The 25487-nt window shown below is 44.4% G+C and overlaps 1 protein-coding gene across 2 annotated transcripts in view; it reads left to right on the forward strand.

The window, feature by feature from the left end:
- Positions 1-25487, forward strand: part of SPECC1L (sperm antigen with calponin homology and coiled-coil domains 1 like) — a 474653-nt gene that overhangs the window by 277085 nt on the left and 172081 nt on the right. For both annotated transcript variants that reach the window (XM_069215113.1, XM_069215114.1), the window contains one exon: positions 11545-11631. In XM_069215113.1, coding sequence (XP_069071214.1) covers positions 11545-11631 — 87 coding nt within the window. The remainder of the gene's footprint in view (positions 1-11544; positions 11632-25487) is intronic.

A 25487-nucleotide genomic window follows, 5' to 3' on the forward strand; every position in this document is an offset into this window, starting at 1 on the left:
CTGGACACGACCGACTCGGTGGCCAGGGCGATGGGCACGGCTGTGGTGGCAAGAAGACAGGCCTGGCTCCGAAACTCAGGGTTCTCTGCGGATGTGCAGTCGACCCTGCTGGACCTCCCGTTTGATGGGGACAGACTGTTTGGAGCCAAGGCAGATTCAGCCTTGGAACGATTTAAGGAGAGCAGAGCCACAGCCAAATCGTTAGGACTGCAAGCTCCTTCTTCCTCTGCCTCTTCTAGAATTTTCAGGAGGTTTCGGGGATTTGGGCGTGGCTCTTATTCCTCTTCCTTTCGGGGGAGGTTCCAGCAACCCGCCTCTTCCCTCCCCTATAGGTCATTTAGAGGGAGGGGGAGGGGTGGGGTCCGTACCAGAGGAGCCTCTCAACAGCACTCTGCCTCTTCCTCGTCCTCTGGAGGGGTGCAGCAGGGCAAGCATCCTTAGGCTTCCACCGTTTCCCACTCACTCCTCTCCTGTAGGGGGAAGATTACAGCGTTTTCTCCACAAGTGGAAGTCTATCACAACGGAAAGGATGGTCAGTTGAGACCAATCCTGGATCTGAGGATCTTGAATTGGTTCCTCAAACAGGAAAAGTTCAAGATGCTGACCCTAGCACAGGTGCTTTTGGCGTTGAACAAGGAAGATTGGATGGTGTCTGTCGACTTGCAGGATGCTTACTTTCATATCCCGATACTCAAGTCGCACAGGAAGTATCTCCGGTTTGTGGTAGGGTCGCAGCACTATCAGTTTGCGGTCCTCCCGTTTGGTCTTACTTCAGCACCTCGAGTCTTCACAAAGGTGATGTCAGTGGTTGCGGCGGAGCTCAGAAGGAAGGGGATAGCAGTATTCCCTTACTTGGACGACTGGTTGATCAAAGCCAAGTCCCCGGAGCTTGTGTCGCATCATCTGCAGTCAACAACCCAGTTGTTGTTCGACCTGGGCTTTTCGGTGAACGTGCCCAAATCTCACCTGGAGCCCTCTCAGCGCCTCCTGTTCATAGGGGCAGTACTGGATACAACATTGAGTCGAGCCTTTCCTCCGCCTCAGCGGATTCAAGATATTCAGGAATTGGTTCCAATGTTTCGAAATGGAGCGGTAGTTCCAGTCCTCAAGGTCCTTCGTCTGCTCGGTCTGTTCGCCTCCTGCATTCTGTTGGTCACGCATGCTCGCTGGCACATGAGGGCTCTTCAGTGGTGCCTCCGAAGGCAGTGGTCTCAACACAAGGGAGATTTAGAAGGTACTGTCAAGATCTCCAGAGATGCTGCTGTGGAATTGAAGTGGTGGATTGCGGGCAACAATCTTTCACAGGGGAAGCCGTTCGCGCAGTCGCCACCAGTGGCCACGGTAATAACGGATGCCTCCACCCTAGGATGGGGAGCTCATCTGGGGGATCTGGAGATCAAAGGGCTTTGGTCTCCAGAGGAACAGGTGTTTCATATCAATCTGTTGGAGTTACGGGCTGTACGTTTGGCTCTCAAGGCCTTCCTCCCATCCCTTCGTGGTCAGTCGGTACAGGTCCTGACGGACAATACTACCACGATGTGGTACATAAACAAACAGGGAGGAGTAGGGTCGTACCTTCTCTGCAGAGAAGCTCTTCGGCTATGGTCCTGGGCAAAGGACCATCAGATTTGCTTGGTGGCAAATCATCTGGCCGGGGTCTTGAATGTACGTGCGGACAGTCTCAGTCGCCAATTCTCGGCAGACCACGAGTGGCGTCTCCATCCAGATCAAGTCTGTTTAATCTTCCAGATGTGGGGGTTTCCTCGGATAGATCTGTTTGCCACTCGGGAGAACGCGCATTGCCCGTTATTCTGCAGCCTCCAGTATCCGATGCAGGGAGCGTTGGGGGACGCGTTTCAGATAACCTGGTGCGACCAGTTGCTTTACGCGTTTCCCCCCATACCCTTGATTCCTCGAGTGTTGAGGAAAATTCGCCAAGACCGGGCCCAAGTCATCTTAATAGCTCCGGATTGGCCAAGGAGGGTATGGTACTCCGACCTTCTCCAACTCTCACTGTGCCCTCCGCTCCGTCTCCCTCTCAGGGCAGACCTCCTCTCGCAGTCGCAGGGGCAGGTTTTACACCCCAACCTCCAGAGTCTGCACCTACATGCTTGGAGATTGAACGGGGCAACCTGAGTTCCTTCTCTCTCCCGCCTGATGTAGTGGATGTTATCTTAGCGGCCAGGCGACACTCCACTAAATCTATCTACGCTAATAGGTGGTCTAAATTTGTTATGTGGTGTGGAGAGAGACAGATTGATCCCTTACATGCTCATCTGTCACATGTTTTGTCTTTTGCACTGTCTCTAGCGCAGAAAGGTTGTGCAGTAGCTACCATTAAGGGTTATTTGTCGGCCTTGTCAGCCTTCATTTGTCTTCCAGACCAACCATCGTTATTTAAATCCCCTATTGTTCTCAGATTCTTGAAAGGTCTTCTGAATCAATATCCTCCAAAACCATTCGTTATGCCTCAATGGGATTTGTCCTTGGTCCTGACTTTCCTTATGGGGTCCCCTTTTGAGCCTATGCATTCTTGCCCCTTAAGGTATTTGGTTATTAAAACAGTATTCCTGGTAGCTATAACATCTGCAAGGAGAGTGAGTGAGTTGCAGGCCTTATCGGTTAAACCCCCTTATATAACGTTTTATGGGGATAAGGTGGTGTTGAGGACCAAGGCTGCTTTCCTTCCGAAGGTTGTTTCACCCTTCCATTTGGCTCAGACAATCACCTCATCCTTCAAAGGAGGAAGAAAGACTACATCGCCTGGACCCAAAAAGGGCGTTGAGCTTCTATATCGACAGAATGAAGGGTATCAGGCTGGAGGATCAGCTGTTTGTCGGATACGTGGGCAAGAGGAGAGGAAAGGCAGTCCACAAGAGAACACTCTCCAGGTGGGTTGTTCTTTGCATTAAAATCTGTTACTCTTTGGCAAAGAAGGATCCGCCTGAGGGCATTAGAGCTCACTCCACCAGAGCTAAGTCGGCCTCTTCGGCCTTGGCCAGGGGTGTTCCTGTGGTTGACATCTGCAAGGCCGCAACTTGGTCGTCCCTTCACACTTTTGTGAAACATTACTGTTTGGACTCTGAGGTCAGAAGGGACGGTCATTTTGCACGGTCAGTGCTGCAGGATTTCTTGGTTTGACCATTTAGGCACCCACCGCCGGGCGTGGTACTGCTTTGGGACTCTATTCATCAGGTGAGGAATCCACAGGTAGTTGTATCCATCAGAAGAACGAGTTACTTACCTTCGGTAACGACTTTTCTGGTGGATACATTAGCTACCTGTGGATTCCTCACGGTCCCACCCGCCTCCCCGTTGCCTTTTTGGTCTCCAAGCAATCCTTGAGTGTGCTCCTTTTGGTCTTCAAAGTTGCAATACATTTTGCATGTATGATATTTGTATATTTATATATAAATCTATATATATATTGGGTATATACATGATTCGTATGTATAAATATATTTATTTGTTTAAAAAAAAAAAAAAAGGTTATATTAAATCTACAGCTATTTTATTGCAATGTTGTGTGATTTACAATATTAAGAGATGTTGCTTTGCTCTTTCATTGCATTGGGTTATTATTATTATTCTCATGCACGTAAAAAATGTTGGTACTGTCATCGGCACGTCGGCGAGGACTTCTTATTGCCTGTATGACGTCAGACGGCGTCGCGTGGGCTAGAGTGACGTCCTCGTCGACGTGCAGAGACTAGTAAGAAGATTTCCGTCAAATGCTGGCGCCATGGGAGTATTCATCAGGTGAGGAATCCACAGGTAGCTAATGTATCCACCAGAAAAGTCGTTACCGAAGGTAAGTAACTCGTTCGTTTGGTGTCCTCAGCTGGATTTAACATCTAAAGTGCCTGTATCCACCTCCTCAAGAGAAAACCCTGGTGTTCACTCTGGAAAAGACTAAGAGGGCAAAGATCAACCTCAACTAAACATTTTAGAAAATCTAGCTCTGTTGATGTGCTGTTAGGCTTGATGTGATCATCTTCAACCGCTAAGCCCTCCTCCCCGTCAACTGCCTTGTCAATGACTACTTCATTACTGAAGCCCATTAAACAGACCCTCGTTGATTATGACAGCACTGTTAACTACAAGTCCCTCATCAATGATGATACAGTCGATGACCATCATCCCACTGTCGATGACTATACCGGTTGGCACAGAATCTCTTTTCCGTAGAAGCCAATATGAACTGTATAAAACACTACAATCTCATTGGTGATCTTGTTAATAATAGAATCCCAGTTTCCATCTTTCACACGTTCTCCAATTAAATCATCTGCTGACTTGTCTACTCATATTCTAGGGTCTGAAGTGAAGGCTGAGAGTGACCATGTGTATAGCCGTGCACAACTGGATGTGCGCTATGTGCCAGAATTTGAAGATGAGGCTAATGAGTGTAGGAAAGTACCCTCTTTTTGACATGGTTACCCCCACTTTTTGCCTGCTGTCGGTGTGTTTTGACTGTTTTCACTGGGAACCTGCTAACCAGGACCCCAAAGATTGTGCTCTTTCTCTCTATATTTGGTTGCTTAGAACATTGCCCACCACACAATTGGCATACTGGTGCCCCCGTATAAGTCCCTAGTATATGGTACTTAGGTACCCCGGGCATTGGGGCAACAGGGTTTCCCCATGGGCTGCAGCATGTATTGTGCCACCCATGGGAGCCCATGCAAAATGTGTCTGCAGGCCTGCCATTGCAGCCTGTGTGAAAAGGTGCATGCACCCTTTCACTACAGGTCACTGCACCAGGTCTTTGTAAGTTACCCCTTTGATAGGCCCTCCTAGCCCAGAGGGCAGGGTGCAGGTACCTCTGTGTGAGGGCACCTGGGCATGAGCAGAGGTGCGCCCCTATGAACTCCATCTCATTACTCTGGACTTCATAAGTGCAGGTAAGCCATTTTACTCGTGCAATGGACACACCTGTGTCCAACTACATAATGGTAAGTCTGAACCTGGGCATGTTTGGTATCAGACATGTCAGAATCATACCCCAATACTGTTGCCAATTTTGGTTCTATGATTCCATGCACTCAGAGAGCTCCTTAGAGTTGCCTGTGGGAGCTGCCTCCTCTTCTTGTGACTCTCCCAGCTGCTGAGGGTCACCCCAGACTCCCCTCCTTGGGTCGAGTCCCCTGGACCTTGCTGCTTCTCTTCAGCCTTGCAAACCTTCCTCTCCGACTCTTGCATTTGCCAAGGCTCGTTGGTGGTTTTCTAGCACCACTAACCAACTGCATCTCGAGCGCTGGTGTGGGACATCACTTGCATCAATTCTGGGTCTCCTCTTCGGCTTCTGTGCCTCACCTCTGACCTTCATCCACCGTTGACCTGGTCCTGCATCCACAAAAGGGTGGGTAGTGGCTCCTGCCACAACCGGACACTCCATCACAAACTGGGCTTGGTCCCCTTCCTTTGCAGGTCTTCTTCTGTCAGGATCCACCTTTGGGTTCTTCCAGGCTTGGCTGAGTCTTGCACAATCCTTTTCCTAAGTCCTCATGTTGGTTTTTGGGGGAAAACCAGGTACTTACCTCTGCTCTCCTGGTCGCTGGGGGTCACTCTGGTACTCACCTCTTGGGGTTCCTAGTTCCTCCAGCTCCCTTCTCCTGATTCCACTTCCTTGGGTGCAGGACTGCCTTTCACATTCCACTTTTTTAGTATATGGTTTAGCCCTCCCCTGTGGCCCTCACTATTTGCTATTGCTTTTACCAATTGCATTCTATGCTATTTACTGATTACTAATGTGTATATAATAGTGTGTTTACTTATTTCCAGTTGGGGAATTGCCTATTCAGTGTTTTAGTACTTGTGTTATCGTAATAAAGTACCTTTATTTTTGTAACACTGTCTGGTTCTTTCATGTGTGTAAGTACTGTGTGACTATATTGGTATTGCAAAAGCTTTGCATGTCTCCTAGATAACGCTTGACTGCTCATCCAGAGCTACCTCTAGAGAGCTCTGACTTCCCAGACACTGCCTACACTTCACTAATAGGGGATACTGTGACCTGATATAAGGTGACAACACCATAGGTTCTCGTCACACACCAGGCCAGTTTCCTACAATGAGGAAGAGGAGGAATATCAGGATTAAGGCTACTACCTAAGAACATTGTATTGGAAAATAGAGAAATTACAGGCAATGTTATAACTTTTGGTGCTGCTATAAGGAGCCTCATGTTATGCAGGTGCAAGTTGCCTTCATGAAGGCACTAAATCAAATGATGGACACTTACTTTTACAAAGCTGCTATAACAGCTCACCGCACAGCGTCCAGTTGACCCATCCATACTGCCACCATGTATTCCAATGGCATCTCCTCCTCCGTGACGTTGGAGCCTCTTTCTCTGCACCTGTCCAGGCTTTGCAACTTATTCTCTGGTTCTAGGATATCACCCCTAAAGGGAGTGCCAATGATTTCTTTCCATTGTGAGTCTCCCACAGTGGAAAGGCCACTTCGCAAGCCCTTATCCCTACATAATCTTCATTCCGTTCGGTGCCTTTTTTTTGCCTTCATCTGTGACTAAATCTGTTACTATGGCCCGTCTTTTCTTGGTGATGGTTGATTTTCTATTTATTTATTTATTTAGTTAGTTATTTAATTTTGCTTAAAGAGTGTGCTTTATCCGACACTCCTGTCAATGTCTAAAACTGCCCCTCAACCGTGGCCAGCCCGTTTTTTGTTGTTTTTTAAAAAAAATTCTGTTTGGGAGGGGCAGGCCCAGCTATCATCAGGCGGCATGCTAGATGTGCAACAAAAGACACATACTCTATTCAAAAAACACCTAGGGACATGGGGAAACAAGATCTATCGGATTATAAGGGTTGATAAGGTAACCAGGCTGCCGGTCTAACTATTGGATATGCCCAAGGTTGGTAAAGGTCCCTGGATGCCAGTGCATACCAGGCTTAAATACTGCAGCCTTCCTTTGTAGAAAGTGATAGGAGATTTGGGTGTTGGCAATTTTTGACATTTGCAAGGAATTCTGGTAAGTAAAACTTGCACAGATCCACACAGGCCGCCCCACTCTCCATTGCTCCGGTTCTCAAGTTGTCAGTAATGCCTAAAGATGGTAGGGATAGGGTTCCGAGGTGCGAGCCGACCACAGGCCCCAGTAATCCAGTAATCCAGCAATTCCTCAATAGAAGTGAGGCAAAATGTGGCGTTGAATGCATAATTTGATGTCTGCAGGGCATGCTTCATTAAAAGAAAAGACATGCATGGGATCCATGCAAGCCACACCAGCCTCGATTTCCCTGTGTCTGTATTATTGTGATTGACTGAGTTTCCTTGTTATCACGGAACTTGAGGTCAAAAACCTTAGATGTACTACTTGTCAAATCCCAGTGTGAAACTGTGGCTCCAAAATGCTCCATACTTCGATGCAGTGTTTGTCTGGTCCTCTCCAGTGTAGTACGACCACCCACACATGTTGTCCTATTTCGAGTGAAGCTTGAGATCCCTGGGTGAGTCAGAGCCTGGTGACTAACTCCTGTAATGTACTCCCTTTGTTTTCAGAAAATAAACAATGGTCCTGATGCACTGGGAGTTTTTTCCCTTTGTGGCCATTGTGCGTTTTTCTTACTGGGACCAACATGGCCCACCTCCTAAATATAGCGGGCCGACTATCACTGCAGCCCGACAGGCTACCAGGTCAGTTGGTCATTGCTAACAGTGCCCAACAAAATATCAAAAGGAACACACAACACCTTCCCCATGAGACTTCCCTATATGGGTTATGGGTTTATGCCAGCATAGGCAGAGGACATTCTGTCAATGTGAACCCGCACACCCTCCGAGCTCTATGTAGAGCAGCGGAACCCATTGGTTTGGCAGAGGTGGAACGCTGTCAGTTTACGGTGGTGCTCCTACTTTGCCAACTGTAAATGACCCCCTGACTCTAATATTTGAAGGGTCCCTGAGCCCTTCTCTTGGACCTATGCATATATAAGATGAGAGGGCTGACTTGGAAAGTGACTGTTTTAGTGAGTAAAACTTTCTTCATAAGAAGTTGGTACTTAAAACACAGTCACAATTCATACTCCATGTCACTTCATTTGTGTACATAAATTAGACTTTGAATTGCCTTTTTTTTATGATTAACGTATGAATGAAGGTTAGCATGCATTACTTGTCAGGAAAGTATTAATGCATTACTTTGATAAAAAACAAAGACGTCAGAAAAAATAAGCTCTTAGTCAACCAAAAGCGTGTGACCATTACTAAACCAAGGATTGCTAGAGCAGTATGGTTTATACAGTTGTGGTACTAACAGACAAGAATAGGTAGGTGTTCATTTTGCAACGCCTCATGCTTTCGCAGTGATATTTTTGTAGATCAACCCTTTACAAGTCCTGGTATCATTAATTCCCCCAGAGACTCAAAGATAGGGGGCATGAGGTCTACCATTTATGACCCTTCCGTCCTCCCCATTAAGGGGAAAGTGCTAATTTACTGCATTTGTGTAGCATATCACTATAATAGATTCATGCCTCAAAAGGTAACAAATTGGTTACCTGTTATATCTGACTATACAATAAGCCTAACCTCAAAGATTGACCGAATCTGTAGCTTGCTCATAATATAAGAGCAAAATAATCCAAAAATGGAACCCTGGCCTGGGGTGTTACAGTAGATCTTTTGAAGTCGTAGTGAATTTCGCGGCAGACACAGTTATGGTTGACAGCACCAATTTTTAAACTTGAAAGAATACAAACTTGAATTTTCCTATACCAACCACAAAGTGGAAGGAAACTCACAACCTTTTAATCCATTACTTATATCAAACAGCACAGCTATCATTACCAGTAGCTAACTAGTTTATATTTTCCACTGTAAAAGTCATTTAGTTTCAGTACTTTCAGATCTTTGTGCACACAGCTTCCCTTGTTTGCTCATGCCTTGATTAATCTCTGGTCTAGTACTCCAAGAGCCTTTTGTGGCTTTTGTGTTGGAGCATTCTGCGCCCGCCCGTGAGTTGCCACGGGTCTATTTTTCATTGTGCAGGAAAGCGTGCTCACTGTCTCTTTTATGGTGTTGTGTGGCTCCCTGCTATCCAGGTGCCTATCTCGCTTCCCCAAAAGTCCAAGGCAGTTGATATTTGTCTAACTGCAACAAATGCTTTTAGTTGCCTTGAACCAGAGTTGTCCGTTCCAATCCAGTTCTTCCTTAGCTTCAGACAGCATAAGTCCCTTGGGTCTAGGGATGTTGGTTTAAGCAGTGGCACAGCGGCAGCTCTGTAAATGGCACACTAAATTGCATCTCCTCAAACAGATCTAGTTCTAGAGATCTACTTTTCATTTTGATAGTTCAAATTTAATAGATTTCATCAATGTGCTCTGTCACTCTTTTCCAGGTTCAGGAAGCCAGGAATGTCCCTCCATCCTCAATGGAAAGTTGGAATCACAGTATTGGGAATGGCTATGGTTACTAGGTTACTCCAACGAAAGCCACATAAATGCTGAGCTGTCGACCCTATTCCCCCCTACTCTGTCCATTCCTTCCTCCCTAGCACTGTGTCCCCCAGTCCCTTCCCCACCATCTCCTGTTCTGTAGACACCATCCTTCATCACTCCTTGCGTTGTTCTCTCTCTCATTCTCACATCTGACAGTCTGAGTTTCACGCTGCCTCATTTCATGGTTTCTGTGCTTTCACTTTCTCCCCCCTAGATGTTCCTTCACTCCTTTCAGTGGTTATTTCCCTGACTCACACTGTGGTTCTTCCCTAAATCTTCCATTTCCTTGAATCACACTGTGGTTCTTTCTTAATCCCTCTTGCGCGTTCCGGCACCACACTTATGTAGTCTCACTCACTGCTCCTGCCCTCTCTCCATTCTTGCCGCAATCTCTTCTGCCTCCTCTTTTTCCTTTCACCTGCATCTTTATTCTCCCTTGCTTCTCGCAGTACGCTTCTTCTCTTTACTTCCCCATCCTTCCTCTGTGCTTTAGGTGCCATGCTGCTTTTTCTTCTCCCATTTTCTGCATCATGCTTGGTCACTCTCTTCTCTCCTCCCCTTCTCCATTAACCTGACAGTGCTCTATTATGCATACCTTTACATTCCCTTCTCTCTATCTTCCTCCCCTGGCCTCTTTCTGCCCCCTTTCTCTTTTCCTTTCTATGAACCACAATCCTTCCTTACATATCTCCTTTTCTTGTCTTCTTCTGCCTCCTGGAGTCTCCTGCTCCCTATCTCTCTCCTTCTTGACCTCCCTCAGCAGCAGCTGTGTCTCACTAACCCTTTCTTTCCCTGGCTAAAACAATCCCTCACTCCATGCTCCCTTCCACGTGTCCTCTCCCTTACCAAGATAACCACCATCCCTCTTTCATTGCTTCATCCTGATTTTCACCCACTTAGGGTTAAAGATTTTGAGGAATCCTAGCAGGATATTGGAGATATGGATGGGCCACATGTGTTCACTGCTTTGTCAGCCATTGCTTTATTTGTTACTTTGCATCAACACCACTTCTTGTTCAGGGAATCCCTAGTTCCTTGGGTGGTATTTTAGGATACATTTGTTGCCCAAGTAGACAAATACAACACAGAAACACTACATTTCTGTTTAATTGTGAAATTATTTTTGCATTTCTTTTCCTTACTATTTTCACTTTACCCGTCTTCACATTTTGTCCTCTCCTATATTTTCTTGATACTTCTCCTCTTCCTCTTGTGAAAATATCACTTGCTGCCCCACCTTCCACCTCAGTTCAGGTTCACCCCTGAATAACATGGCTGCGGTATCTTGAAAGAACATGGCACCGGGGCCAAGGTTGGTGACAGTGTTCCAAGAGAGGAACAGGGTATATGACTAGATCTGGGGGGTGGGATGGAGGGCAGTGGGGTGCTAATTATGGATGATCTGAGGAAATGGATTTTGCTCTCCCTTGTATAATCTTTCTCCCTATGTGCTTTGCTGTTGCCATCTGTGCCCTGTATATTTACATGAAGTGTAAGATCCACTTTTTCACTATCCAGAATCTAAATGTATTTGCTTTGCCAATGCATGTTCACATGGGTGATCCCTCCCTTGGGAGTAAGGTTTTCTCCTAGCGCTTGCAGTCTCCGCTGTAGAGAAGCCATAAGCAAACAAGAAGATTACTACAAGCAAACGCTGTGTTTAGAATACCTGAGCAAGTCATATTGTCCCTCAGGTTATTTGTGATTGTGACATGGACTGCCTAAGTGCCTACATGAGTGTAACACAGCCAGCCTCAGGGGCACACACATTTGCATTTGTTGGACATGGTGGTGGGTTGGCATGGACAGGTTATTGAGTAGTCTGTTTCTACTATGTGATGGCTTGGGCATCAGGTTTGGTGACAGAGCTACAGACTGTGAAACCGTGAGGTCTTGGTTCAGGTTCCAGTTTCCCCACTTGATCAACTTTTGTGATTCTGCACTAATCACATCTATCCATGTGCCTCATTTTCCTTATATGCGCAAATTGATGGATCGTTCACTGACCCAAATGCTAGTATTAAGTCTTACATAAAAGGAAGTAGAACACCGACATTAGCTTTATTGTTTTTCTCTGCAGAACACTTGATGAGAACTGCTTCGACCAGCCGACCAGCGTCATCCATGCCAAGAGTGCCAGCCATTGAAAGTGCCAAGTCCATCTCAGGTACTGTCTTTTCATCTTAAAAAGGAGATGGGTTACTGTTTGGCCAGATGAGGTATGACTCTTCACTCATATGTTGCCTGGCCATTCGCTCAGATTGCTGATCTGTGGAAAACATTGATTTTACCCTTCAACCGACTCTTAGACTTCTGGGTTGCAGACCTTTCACCCACCTAGTCACTAATGAGAGGATAGTTTGTATGGTTAATACTGGGATGTGGGAGCATCATTAGAGCAGTTAATGTTAGGAAACAAGTGTATTGCCCTTCTGGTTAATACTGGGGGGTGGGAGGTAGGTTTGTTATGCCGGTTAGTACTGAAGAATGACAGCCTCATCCGTCCTACATGCATGCAGAATGGTAGCATCATGAGTGCGGGTCACCACTGGCGTTCACCACTGAGTGGAAAACCCTTTCTGCACCTGTGGCAGACCTTTTGGCCTTCAAGTTTCACACATTAAGACTGAGGGGTTTCGCTTAAGTCAAGAGGCGGTGGGCCCTTCTTATGCAGGGTGGTGAACCCTTCTCTCGTGAGGTGGCCGTTCTCAGATGCTGGGGATCACTCTTCTCTGATCTCTCGTTCCCCAGTATTATCCTTACTATTGATGCTTTCATTTCCTAGTATTAAGTACAGTAGCCACAACCGAATCATCATGACCCTCAAGCGCCTGGATATCCTCTTGGGTAATTAGTCCTGCTATCTAAATCCACGTGATTCTTTCTCCAGCACGAACCACTAGTGAGATGATCATCCCTTGCAATAATTAGACAGTGCTTTTGTCTCCCAATATAGATTGGACTGTTAATGTCCTCATTCCCCCATATACATTAAATGACAATGCTTTCATTTACTGGTACGAACTTTACCTATGTTGCACTCGCTCCAAAGTATTACAAGGACTAATAATGATCTCCTTCCTCCGGATTTTCTGCATGGATGAAGTTCTAATTGCCCGGTATTAGTTCGACTAAGGATAGTTTCACTTTTTAGCATGTACAGGGCTAACCATGCCGACATTCTTCGGTATTCACCATACTGCTGATGCTTTCATTCTGCAGTATTTACTTGACCGCTAAGGCTTTTATTCTTGGTATTAAGCTTGCTGATGATACTCTCATTCTCCAGTACCAACCTTTCTAGCGATGGTCTTGTTCCCCCACTTATACAGGTTGGCGATGCTCTTGTTTGCCCTCAAAACGGGGTGCTCTCATTTCCCTTAATATAAAGGCTGATAATGTGCTCATTCTGTTGTTTTAACTGGACTGACAATGCCCACATTCAACAATATTCACCAAAGTAATGATTTCCACACTCCCCTATGTAAACTGTTTGACAGTGCTCCCATTCCCTGGTACTAACTATAGTGATGATGCTCGCGTCTCCCCTTATATACCGACTGGTGATTCTCTCGATCCTTATATATGGGCTGGCTGTGCTCTCAGTCCTCCTTAAGCAAGGACTGGAGATGTTCTTGTTCTGTAGTATTAAAATGCTCTGATGATGTTCTTACTCCCCTTTGTAAACAGATTAACAAAGCTCTAATTTCACAGTATTAACCATAGTGATCATATTTGCATTACCCATTATTAACCAATCTGGTGGTGCTCTTGTTCCCAAGTACTAACCATAACGATGATGCTCTCATTCACCCTTATTTATGGGCAGGTGATGCTCTCATTCTACAGTTTCAGATGTACCGATCTTAACCATACAAAAAGATGTTCTCACTCCCCTGTAACCAAAATCTGACATTGTGGCTGAAAGAGTGTGAGTTCTGAACGTGTATTGTCTTGTGACGTCCACCAGATGTGAGGTTGTTTCTCTTTAACAGTTATGCTTTCTTGGAAGAAGCCTGAAATGAAGTCCACTGTTTGTCTATTTCTTCCTGTGTAGGTCTCATATGTAGTCTGCAAAATTTTATTAACATTATGGATGACAGCATCATACCTAGATGTTTCTTTAGGAGGCACACTTTTACTTCTTCCTGTTTCAGTAACTGTTCTGCCCGTTTAGCTAAAGCCATTTGTCTTTCCATCGATGGATATGCTTTACATTTTGCTGTCTCTGTTGTTGTTCTCAAGAAGTGAATCCTCCTTAAAGGTGTCAGAGAATATTTGCTTCTTTTCAGTTGGAGACCTACTGATGTAAGGAGTCTGATACAGGCTTGTATTGAGTTGCTTGCTGAACTTATGGATGACCTCTTGAGCATCCAATCATCTAGGTAAGGGTAGACCTACTGTCCTAGACATCAAAGGTGGGCTGCGCCGGGAGCCATGCATTTGTAAAGATTCTGGTGGCAGATCAAAGGCCGAAGGAAAGGACTTGAAATATGTTGTTTAGAAGTGATGGGCAACCCAATAACCCCTCGAGAGCTTGGGTATCAGTGAAGGAAAATGTAATGTGCTAGCAAGGAGATCATTTGGAGAGTAATTTAATCAAACAGTAAATGTAGACTTGACTGCCACAGAATGAAGACAAATAGAATTAAACTGAAGGCAAAAAGTCAAATCATTGAGCATTTGAATTGATCAAAAACTAGAAAGTCAGGAGTACTCACTCATAAATTCAAATGAATTGTTCCGTATTATTTGTGTCAAGTAGTAATCAAAGGTATAGGGTACATAAAATATATAGAAGCCAACATACGTTAATCATGTATAAACACAATAAGTCACAGTCTTATTTCAACACCATTGACTAACCTATGCAAAGTCCACTCTCCAAGTATATAGATTCAGTCCTGTGTGCGCATCAGCACACCTGTGAATCCGAAAATTTAAGTGTGAGAAGTGGAGCGGATGTCGCTGTTTGTCACTTTTGTAAATTGTACGAAAGACTATCCTCTGGGTCATATATGTTAAAAGAGTTTCAAGATGACCCAGTAAGAGAAACAAATGTGGCTAGCATTTACCGGCTTAATACAATTTTTTTGAGCTACGTTACTGATATAAATAAGTGCACTTGAAATACAGATCACAATTTCAGCTGATTTGTGGATATGAAGAGCTTCACTGAATCAATCTATTGAGAGCAATTGGCTATCATCATGTATACTGGCAACATTTTCCTCTGTTTGACCAGTGAGATTGTGATCTGTATTTCAGTTGACCATAGGCAATTGAAACGAACAACTCTTCGTGGGCTACGTAAAAGCCAAAAAGGGAAAGGCGAGGCAGAAAAGGACCATCTCATAGTGGATTGTTCTATGCATTAAGGTCTGCTATGCCATCGGCCAAGAAGCAGCCCCCTGAGTTCTTGCAAGCTCATTTCACCAAAGCCAAGGTTCCTACCACTGCATTAGCGCGTGGTGTTCTGGTCCTGGACATGTCAGGCAGCAACATGGGCCTTACTGCACACATTCACCAAGCACTGCTGCCTGAACAGTCAGATCCATCGTGACAGGCACTGCACCTGTTCGGTTGCAGGACTTTCTAATTTAAATGGCTTTGCAGTCCCACCTACTGGGAAGTAATGCTTGGGTATCTGTTGCTTGGATGTCTATTCTAAGGGAAGGAAACTGAGTCTAGAAGTCTATCAGATGAACAGGTTACTTACCTTCAGTAATGCCTACCTGGTAGAGACTCTATCTAGTTGCAAATCCCTTACCAACCCTCACATCCTCCCCACTCTGCGAACCGATTATGGTGTAAGTGACACCCTTCTCGGAGCCTTAGCTTGTCACACCAGTGGTCAGTGCTCATCGTAGCTCTGCAAGCCTGCTGTGGAAAGTCATGAAAGTAACTGACATCAGCACAGAGAGGTGGCGCCTACATAGATACAAAGTACGCTACTTCCAGCCCAGACTACGCCATGAAGGAGACGAACGATACCTCTTTTGTTTTCTTTTTTTTACTTCAGTTTAATTCTGTCTGTGTTCACTCTGTGACGGTCAGTCTAGATTTACTCTATGATTAAATACCTCTCTAAATGACCCTCTTGCTAGCAAGTTACCTTTTCCTTTTGAAATTGGTAGTGGCAATCGACTACCTTGAATCTTAGGAACTTGTGATGTTTTCTGTGAATGGGATTATGGAAATACACTTGTTTGAGATCCTATGATGCAGCATATTAATTCCTCATTAGAATCGATAATACTTCTTGGAGTATCACCACTCTGATTGTTTTCCTAGAAAGAGATTGAGTTTGTGCAGATCTAGAATGGGCCTCCACTTTTTTGTATTTTTATTTTCTTTACGGTGAAGTTCCTGAAATAAAATCCAACATTTTTATGATGTTTTGGAACCCCATCTCTGGATCTTTTCTGTGGCATGCTTCGCATTTCTGCCTTTAACAAGTTCATGTGCTTGAGTTTTATTCTGGATGGCTGACTCATTGGTGGCTGTTGTATGAACTCCACCGTTCAACTATACTGAATCACGTCCAGCAGCCATTTGTCTGTCTTCCAGTTGTCGTAGAAAGTAGAATTTCTGTCCTCCACAAGGCCTGGTATCATGGTGGTCTGTATATTGCTAGCTGGTGCCTGCAAATTGACAGTGATGCCTGCTATCCTGTTCCTTTTGACAGGCCTTGCTTTTTTTGTGGTGGTTTTCCATTGGACTGCTGTTGTGCCTGTCTGTATGGATATTGTTAGATGTGTAATCCTAACGATATAACTAAGATTGGTGGAATGGTTGATAAGCTGGATACCTGTGTCTTTGTTATCGACCCCACCTCTGTATGGTTGTATGCATCCTGTTCCTCTTAAGGACTGAAGCATTCTTTGCTGTGTAGCCTCCAAGGATCTGTCAGTGTTCATGTCTGCTTTAATACACTGCAAAGCACCATCCATATATTTCCCTGATAGCTATTCTCTGTCAAATGGCATGCCCGTGATTTTATTCTGAACCTCTGGCATGAATGAAGTAGATCTCAGCCATCTTTGACTGTATAATATGGCACCTCTGCAAGTAGCCTAAAGCCAATATTTGATACCGCCGTTGCCAAGTCTTTGAGTGCAGCCAATGCTTTTTCTCCCTCATGGAGAATAGTCTTTACCTCGTGCTTGTTGTCTTCAAGCAATAGGTCCAGATACAGGCCTGTATCTGACCATGTATGTCTGTGGTATCTGCCTACTATTGCCATGGCATTGGCAACTCTGATGGCCATATCTGCTAGAGAGGAGAATTTTTTGCCTGCCATGTCTGTCTGTGGTGCTCTGGATCCAATGGTGCAATGCATGGTTCGCAGATCGCCGCTGCACTGCTTGGCAAGATCATGGGTGCCTTCGGATGCCCTCTAAGGCAAAGAGGTAATTCTAAGGAATCTTATACTTTGTAACTATACTGGCTACCACTGCTGCCACTGTAGCTGGTGCTTGCGTTAACATTATTCATTTCCACCCAATGAGGTACACCACATGAATCTCGTTGACTGATTTTTTTTTTTTAGCTTTTTCCTTAAACTTATTGAGAGTAACAGATAAGTCGGATCTCTTCGATGCCCTTTTCACCAAAAAATGAAACTTAGTGAAATAATCTGGTGGTGAATCTGTAGGGAGAGACGTGGGTGGGTTTGTAACAAGGAGAATATAAATACTCCATTTGTCACGCCCTGGTGGATCTGAATGGGGTGTTTCGCGCTCTTCTACATTAATGTGTCAACTTTAATAGGTACTTTAGGCACATCTATGAACCGCTGTACTGGTGACTTGGAGGCGGATGATGATCGCCTTGTTCACCTTAATGGCACTGACCAAAGCTCATAGATGGCTGCCAAGTTGGTAGTCTGTGAGGTAGCCTTTATCTATTATAGTCAAAGGAAGTGATGGTGGAGGGGTAGATGTTGGCAAATGCCTCTTTCTGTTCTCTTTCTCTGGAGAGTTTTTGCCTGCTGGCTTCTTTAGAGCCTTTTTTTGTGTATTTTTTTCTTCAGGTTCACATGAGGAAGATTCCTTTGGCCTAGTTTTGCCCGTTGAGCAGTCAGCTGCTTCAGGCTTTGTTTCCCTCCTTTTCTCTCACCAGGTTGGATAGAGCTGATCTCAGTCATCCACTGAAGAGGGGTGCTTGGATACCATATTTTTCTGAATCCATCTCTGAAGTCTCACCTCACAATCCTTGGCAGAGAATGTTCTGCAGATCTTACCATCTTCAGCTTTGTGAACTGGGTAGAGAGAGTAAATAACTCTCTTGTGAGTATCATCTCAGAAAACCCTAGTTTTCCAACAATAGAAATACCCTTTAAAAAGTTTATTTCGGGGTTTTCCGTTCTTACCGATTTCAGAGGCTGTAGGGTTCAAGTGTACACCAAAAGCCCACTCGACATGTGGTAGAAATCTGAGGTGTGAAGTTCTTTCACCTCATTGTCTGGAGTTTGGTACCTATAAAATGAGGAGCATGTTCTAACAAAGTGGTCGCTGTCTGTGGCCTTTTCAGCTGTCGGTGCTTTGTACTGCTATGTTAAAGTTACTAAGTACTCCAACTTCGACAACAGTGAATGATTCAAGCATGTCGATCTATGAAAGATACCAGAGCTGGAGAACAAGTTACTGGTAAGTAACTAGTTTTTCATTTAGCGTAACAAAGCTGTTCTCGCTCCCTATATAAAGTAGTTGACCATGTTCTCAGTGCCGGGTGTTACCAGTACTGATGATGCTAGCATTCTGCTGTGCACTGAAGACTGATGACTCTATCATTCTTTAGTACTAACTGGCATGATGATGTTCCTGTCCCTAACTATAACAGCGATACTCTTTCCCCAGTATTGAGTCGTCTAATGATGGTCCCACACCCCAGTATTAACTATACTAACCTTGCCAAGTGTTCTTAGATAATCTGTCAGCCTATGAAGACTTCGAACCAGAAGCCATTCCACTTCTTGATATTCACGAAGATATGATGGTTAAACTTCAAAGTGTCTTTTATAAAAAGGTAGCCACGGCAAACCGGCAATATGGGGGTTCACCTAACAGCAGTTGGTTTAATGATGCATGCATGAGGGCTAAGACTGAGTTAAGGAAGGCTATACTGGCCGGGTATACGGGGGCAATCAAACAAGCAAGATTCACGTATAAAAAGATAATCCTACAATCAAAGAAAGCTTGGGAAGATGCTATTTGGCAGGACTTGCTAGATGCTACTAAAACAAACAACAATACGCTTTTATGGGAACTGCTGACTAAGCACGAGAGAGGGGGTAGGTTTATACAAAGGAACCATATTCAACCTGGTACCTGGGTGGATCATTTCTCTCTCTTGTACGAAGGAACTGCCTCCACTGGGACTGTCGATTGTGAGAAAGTGGGATTATACCCCCCAATTTCACCCAATGCTAACCTTGCCACTTCTCCGTCCAGTGGGAATCTATTTAACTCTGAAAGCTATATTTGCTTTTCTCTAGAAGAAACTGCAGACGCCATTAAATCTCTAAAGACAGGTAAAGCCCCAGGCCCTGATAAAATTCCAGGTGACCTTTATAAATCAGAGTTACCCATCTGGACCTGGTATATTAATATGCTGTCAAACAAAATCGCAAAAGGAGGACAGATCCCTGAGACGTGGAAGGGTGCAGAAATTATTCCAATATATAAAAAGGGCAACGTAAATCTTCCAATTAACTACAGACCGGTCAGTTTAATTGACAACCTACAAAAAATTTTTGCAAAACAATTGTTAGTTAGACTGACGAGTTGGGTGACGGAGCAGCAGATCCTATCACCACTTCAGGCAGGGTTCCGCTCTAGAGTTAGCACGGTTGACCAGGTATTTAGGTTGACCGTGCTACACTGGAAATATGTAGTCTTGGCAAAGCAAACACTATATGTCACTTTTGTAGACCTGCGCTCTGCCTTTGACCTGGTCCCTAGAGACAAGCTTTGGGGAGTGCTACACAAAAGAGGGGCACCATCTGATATCATTCATTTATTAACACGTATGCATGAAGGCACATACGCTCAAGTAAGATGGGGTAACCAAGGCGAACTGACTAACAAGTTTCCCATTAAAAGAGGTGTTCGTCAGGGATGTGTCCTAGCGCCACTTATGTTTTCTTTATTCATTAACGAGGTGGTCCAAGAACTCATGACATGCCAGAATGATGCTCCCAGCTTAGGCAATCAGAAAATCCCAATTCTTCTTTTTGCGGATGACTCTCTATTGATCTCAAAGACCCCTATGGGGCTGCAAATTCTTGTGGATAGATTTAAATCATTCTGCTGGAATTTTGGTTTAGAGCTGAACTCGAAGAAAACAAAATTGATGGTGCTTCGCTCTGGCTCTCGTAAGAAGTGTACGATCAGGTTAGATGGAGCTATTTTGGACCAGGTTAGCTCTATCGACTACTTGGGTGTGAGGCTTACAGACTCACTCCTCTGGGACGAACAAGTCGGTAAGAGTGGCGGGCTTTTGCAACATCGGGCAGCATCCATATTACGCCTTTACAGGAATACGATCGCTAAAGTTGTGTCTCCAGCAGTAAAGATCTATGTGGCCAAGGCACAGGGTGCTGCTGTTTATGGTGCAGAGATTTGGGGCATGACAGATAGCAGTAGGATAACTAAAATTGAGAAGAGCTTTGCTCGGGCTCTATGTGCTTGTCCCACTAGCACCCCATTAACCCCCCTTTTTTTAGATCTAGGGCTTAAACGTATAGCCGATTTGATTATCTTACGGCCCCTACTATATTGGGTGAGGCTTTGGGTAGTTCCTGAACTGGCTATATATAAGTCTTCCCTATTAGAATTGTTAAAAACCTCTAACTCCATGTCCATACCATGGATCAAACACGTATCTAGTTGGTTTTGCATGCTAGGACTGAGGAACTTCTGGGAGAATCCCCAGCAACTTGTGAAGCCCCATGTAAAAGTATTGAAGAGAGCTTACTGGTCCCACATATGTAATAATTACATTTCTCAGAAATCGAATGGTCATTTAACTAACTCGTTTATTGATTTTAAATGGTACCCTGAGTTTGAACCATACTTAGATACAATACCTGATTTGTTAGGCAAAAGTTTGTATGCCAGATTTCGATTTGGAACATTACCCCTGAAGGCCTTAACGAGCAGATGGGGACCTAAGTCAAGCTCTGATACCTGTCCTGTATGTGGCATTCCTTCCGAAACAGTAGAACATTTTATGTTTTTTTGTCCCGCCTATTCAATCCCAAGGTTTAAATGGATATATAAAATCTGTAGGGAATTGAATTTAAGGAAATGTTTTTTAGCTTTGCGGATCTTAAAAAGCCACAATTCAAATGTGACAATTTACGCAGTAAGTAAGTTTTTAGCAACAGCATGGCGCATACGCACTTTTTATTTACAATGAGTTGAAATTGTTTTAAGACGGGCAAACATGGATCATTCTTTTTTTAAATTTTTCTATGACATTATGGTTTATATTATTATATTATATTGTATTGTATTGTATTGCTTTGATGGTCTGTTGGCCGAATAAAGCTTATGTGAAACACACAAACACTAACCTTGCTCTTATTAGCTCTGTGAAGAGATTGATGGTGCTCGTTTCCTGTGAGTAACAATGTTGATGCTACTGTTTTTCCTGCATAGAAACAGACTGACAGTCCCTCACGCCCCTTCATTAATTGTTCTAATGACATCGTTCCCCAGTATTAAATCGACTTGCAGTGCTTTTATCCCCCACTGCTGGCAATAATGTCATTCGGTCTATGCATGGAGTGCTCATACTCTCATTTCCCAGTGTTAGCCATGCTCATGATGCTGTCATTTCCTCCTCAACGGACAAAGAATGTACTTGTTATCTAGTACTAAAAATACTTTTGATGCTCTTGTAGCTACATGTGCCCACATATTATTTTATTCATCTGTACTAAACAAGTTGATTTGTCATACCCTAGTATTTACAGGACTAATAATATTTAATGCTTCGATGTTGGCTAGTCTGACAATGCCCTCATTCATCAAGCTTATCTATGCTAAATATGTTGTCCTTCACCATCGTTTATCAGACTTGAGTGCCCTCGTTCTCTAGCATTAACCATGCTGGTAATGCTCTGATTCGCTAGTATTAACCCTATTGGCAGTGTTCTGATTTCCTAGTATTAATCATGGTGGTAACGCTCTGATTTCCTAGTATTAACCATGCTGACAATGCTCTGATTTCCTAGCATTAATCATGGTGTTAATGCTCTGATTCCCTAGTAGTAACCATGCTGGTAATTCTCGGATTCCTTAGTATTAACCATGCTGGTAATGCTTTGATTCCCTATCGCTAACAATAGCAGTAATGCTCTGATTCCCTAGTATTAACGATCCTGGTAATACTCTTATTCCCTAGTATTTACCATGGTGGTAATGCACTGATTCCCTAGTGTTAACCACGCTGGTAATGCTGTGTTAACCATGGCAGTGATGCTCTGGTTTCCCAGTATTAACCATGGTGTTAATGCTCTGATTCCATTGTTTTAACAAAGCTAGTAATGCTCTGATTTCCTAGTTTTCACCATGCTAATAATGCTGGTATTACCTAGTCTGAACCATGGCGGTAATTCCCTGATTCCCTAGTATTAACCATGCTGGTAATGCTGTGTTAACCATGGCAGTGATGCTCTGGTTTCCCAGTATTAACCACGGTGTTAATGCTCTGATTCCATTGTTTTAACAATGCTAGTAATGCTCTGATTTCCTAGTTTTCACCATGCTAATAATGCTGGTATTACCCAGTCTGAACCATGGCGGTAATGCCCTGATTCCCTAGTATTAACCATGCTGGTAATGCTCTGACTGTCTAGTAATAACTATGGTAGTAATGCTCTGATTCACTAGTATTAACCATTTGTGTAATACTCTGCTTCCCTAGTCTTACCATGCTGGTAATGCTTTGCTTCCCTAGTATTAACCATGCTGGCAATGCTCTGACTGTCTAGTAATAACTATGGTAGTAATGCTCTGATTCACTAGTATTAACCATTTGTGTAATACTCTGCTTCCCTAGTCTTACCATGCTTGTAATGCTTTGCTTCCCTAGTATTAACCATGCTGGCAATGCTCCGATTCCCTAGTATGAACCATGCTTGTAATGCGTTGCCTCCCTAATATTAACCATGCTGGTAATGCTTGAATTCCCTAGTATTTACTGTGCTAGTAGTGCTATGCTTCCCTAGTATTGCCCACAGCGGTAATGATCAGATTTCCTCGTATTACCCATGGTGGTAATGCTCTGATTCCCTAGGATTAACCATGAAAGCAATTCTCTGATCCCCTAGTATTAACCGTGGTGGTAATGCTGTGATCCCCTAGTATTGCCCATGCTGGTAATGCTCCAATTCCCTTGCATGAACCATAGCTGAAATGCTCCAGTTCCCTGGTAATAACCATGCTGGTAATGCTCTGCTTCCCTAGTATTAACTGTGGCAGTAATGCTCTGATTCTCTAGTATTAACCGTGGCAGTAATGCTCTGATTCCCTTGTATTAACCTTATTGGTAATGTTCTGGTTTCCTAAAATTAACCGTGCTGATAATGCTCTCAATCCCTAGTATTAAGCATGCTAGTAATGCTCTGCTTCCCTTGTGGTAATCATGGCGGTAATGCTCTGATCGCTAGTATTAACCATAGCGGTAATCCTGTGATTCCCTAGTATTAACTGTGCTGGTAATGCTCTGATTCCCTAGTATTAACCGTGCTGGTAATGCTATCATTCCCTAGTTTTACCCATGGTAGTAACGGGCTGGTTCCCTAGGATTAACCATGCTGGTAATGCCCTGATTCCATAGTATTTCCCGTGATGGCAGTGCTCTGATTACGTAGTGTTAACTGCACTGGTAATGCTCTGATCCCAACGTATTGACCACTGCGATAATGCTCTGATTCCCTAGTATTAACCACGGTGTTAATATTCTGATTCCCTTGTATTAACAATGCTAGTAATGCTTTGATTACCTAGTATTAACAACGCTGGTAATGCTCTGATTCCCTAGTATTAACCATGGGTGCAATGCTCTGATTCCCTGGTATTAAACATGGCAGTAATGCTCCGATTCCCTGGTATTAACCCTGGTGGTAATGCTCTAATCGAATTTGTGATACTTTTATTCCATCTTAATTACAAGAATGATGACACTTTCATTCTCCATTAGCCAGGGCTGATGTCCAGTGGCTGGCATCCTGCTATGTGCAGGTCTGCAGCCCTCCCTGATGTTCTTGGCCTCCAGGGATAAGCAGCACTTCCTATGCACTAAAATAGCTTTGCTGCTCATTGCCTGTGCGGAAATGGATTCTGTTTTGTGTGCAAAGCCCGAGTGAAGCAGCACGCCTGGAGGCTTCCTCCTCGTCTCCAATATGTTGTGTCAAAAGGTCAGCCTGCACTAGCTGCTGTTTGCATGAGTGCCAAGAGGCTCACACCTTGAGAGGTGGAAGTGCTTTCCTTAATGAGTTCACAGGCTGTCTGAACTGACTGTACAGGGGCACTGGGTGTGGGCGGAGGATGCTTTGCTTGGGGAAGAGGCTTAAGAAGCAGAAACGTGACATAGAGGAGACATTTTCAGTTTTAGGATTTAGATCCCTGCGATCATAGCGGAGAGAGAATTTCAGAGTCCACAACCACATCACGTCACCTTTCGATTTTTTCAAAGCACAACTTTGCCATAGATGGCCACAAAAAATAAATAAAAACATAGTCTTTTGACCTCTGTTTAATGCTCCTCCTTTGGCGCTAGAATGCAGTGCGGTAAAGTGTAACCTTAAGCCCACCCATGAGCTTTTTTCAAAGGATTTTTTGCTCGTTTGCAAAAAAGTTTTTTGTTTTCTTTTACCCTTCCCAGTCAGTTTCAGCAACTGGCGTTTTAATTTTAAGCATTTATACACAAATGTTAAACTACTCAAGGTCTTGTCTCTCAGCTGTTGAATAATCACAGGTGCTACACTTGATCTGGGTTTTCCAACAATTGCTCATTGCACCAGCAGGTAGAGCCATCAGACTTCATGGCGACCCTGAAATTGATGGGGCGAAGCTGTGTAGAGGCACCACCCATGCACGCTAACTGCAGTGTGTTTCTTTCACTGCCATTCAGCATGGACCTGGAGTTCAACTCCCAACGTTGGCAGTTGTACCAACACCACAATTCAACAAAGACAGCGTGTAGGAGAAATGGGCAGATTTAAAGCTGCCGCAACTGCAGGAGGCATGATGGTCACAGATCTACATGAACTTTGCTTGTGGTGCCTCAGTTTTGGTCACGACTTGAAGTCCTGCAATAAGGGCCCTTTTGATGCACCCAAAGGTGATTAGACAGACACCTTGCAACACAGGAGGCACTCTAATACGGATAATGATTCCTGCTCCACATCATGGAGCCACTCTAATGCCAAATCCTGATCCAAGTCCTCAGGTAAGCCCAAGCACATTTCACACCACAAGTGTAAGAGGGTCAAACAGAATTATTTGTCCTCTTACTACCCCAGATCAGGCTACGAGCTGCACTGTCTGCACTCTGTGGGCCAAGCCCACTGGCATCTCCTGACTCAGAGCCCGTTTCAAGGCTGGTCTGGGTGTGTCCCAAGTTTCCCTGCCATTGTTGATTTCACAACAGATAGCGGTCTGTAAAGGAGGCATGATGCAGATTTTCAAGGCAATACCAGCTTCTTCTGGGAGCTCCTTTTGGACCCAAGAAGCCACAGGACCCACTAGTTGTGCTTCCCTGAATGGGCCTTCCCCACCACTGACTGGCCCCACTGAGCCTTCTTCTTCCTCTTCCGCACATGTGCATTTCTGCACTCTGGCCCGTAGGCAATACTGGTCCCAGCTACATTGGTGCTGATCCCGTCCCCAGCAGCAGCTATGGTGGATCTGGTCCTTATGTCGATCTCCGATCCAGAGCTGACATCTGCCCATGCCATAGTTATATTGCACTATAAGATCACCAAGGAGCAGTCCTGAACTTTGGAAA

The sequence above is a fragment of the Pleurodeles waltl genome, chromosome 11, assembly GCF_031143425.1.
Source record: "Pleurodeles waltl isolate 20211129_DDA chromosome 11, aPleWal1.hap1.20221129, whole genome shotgun sequence".
Classification (NCBI taxonomy): Eukaryota; Metazoa; Chordata; class Amphibia; order Caudata; family Salamandridae; genus Pleurodeles; species Pleurodeles waltl.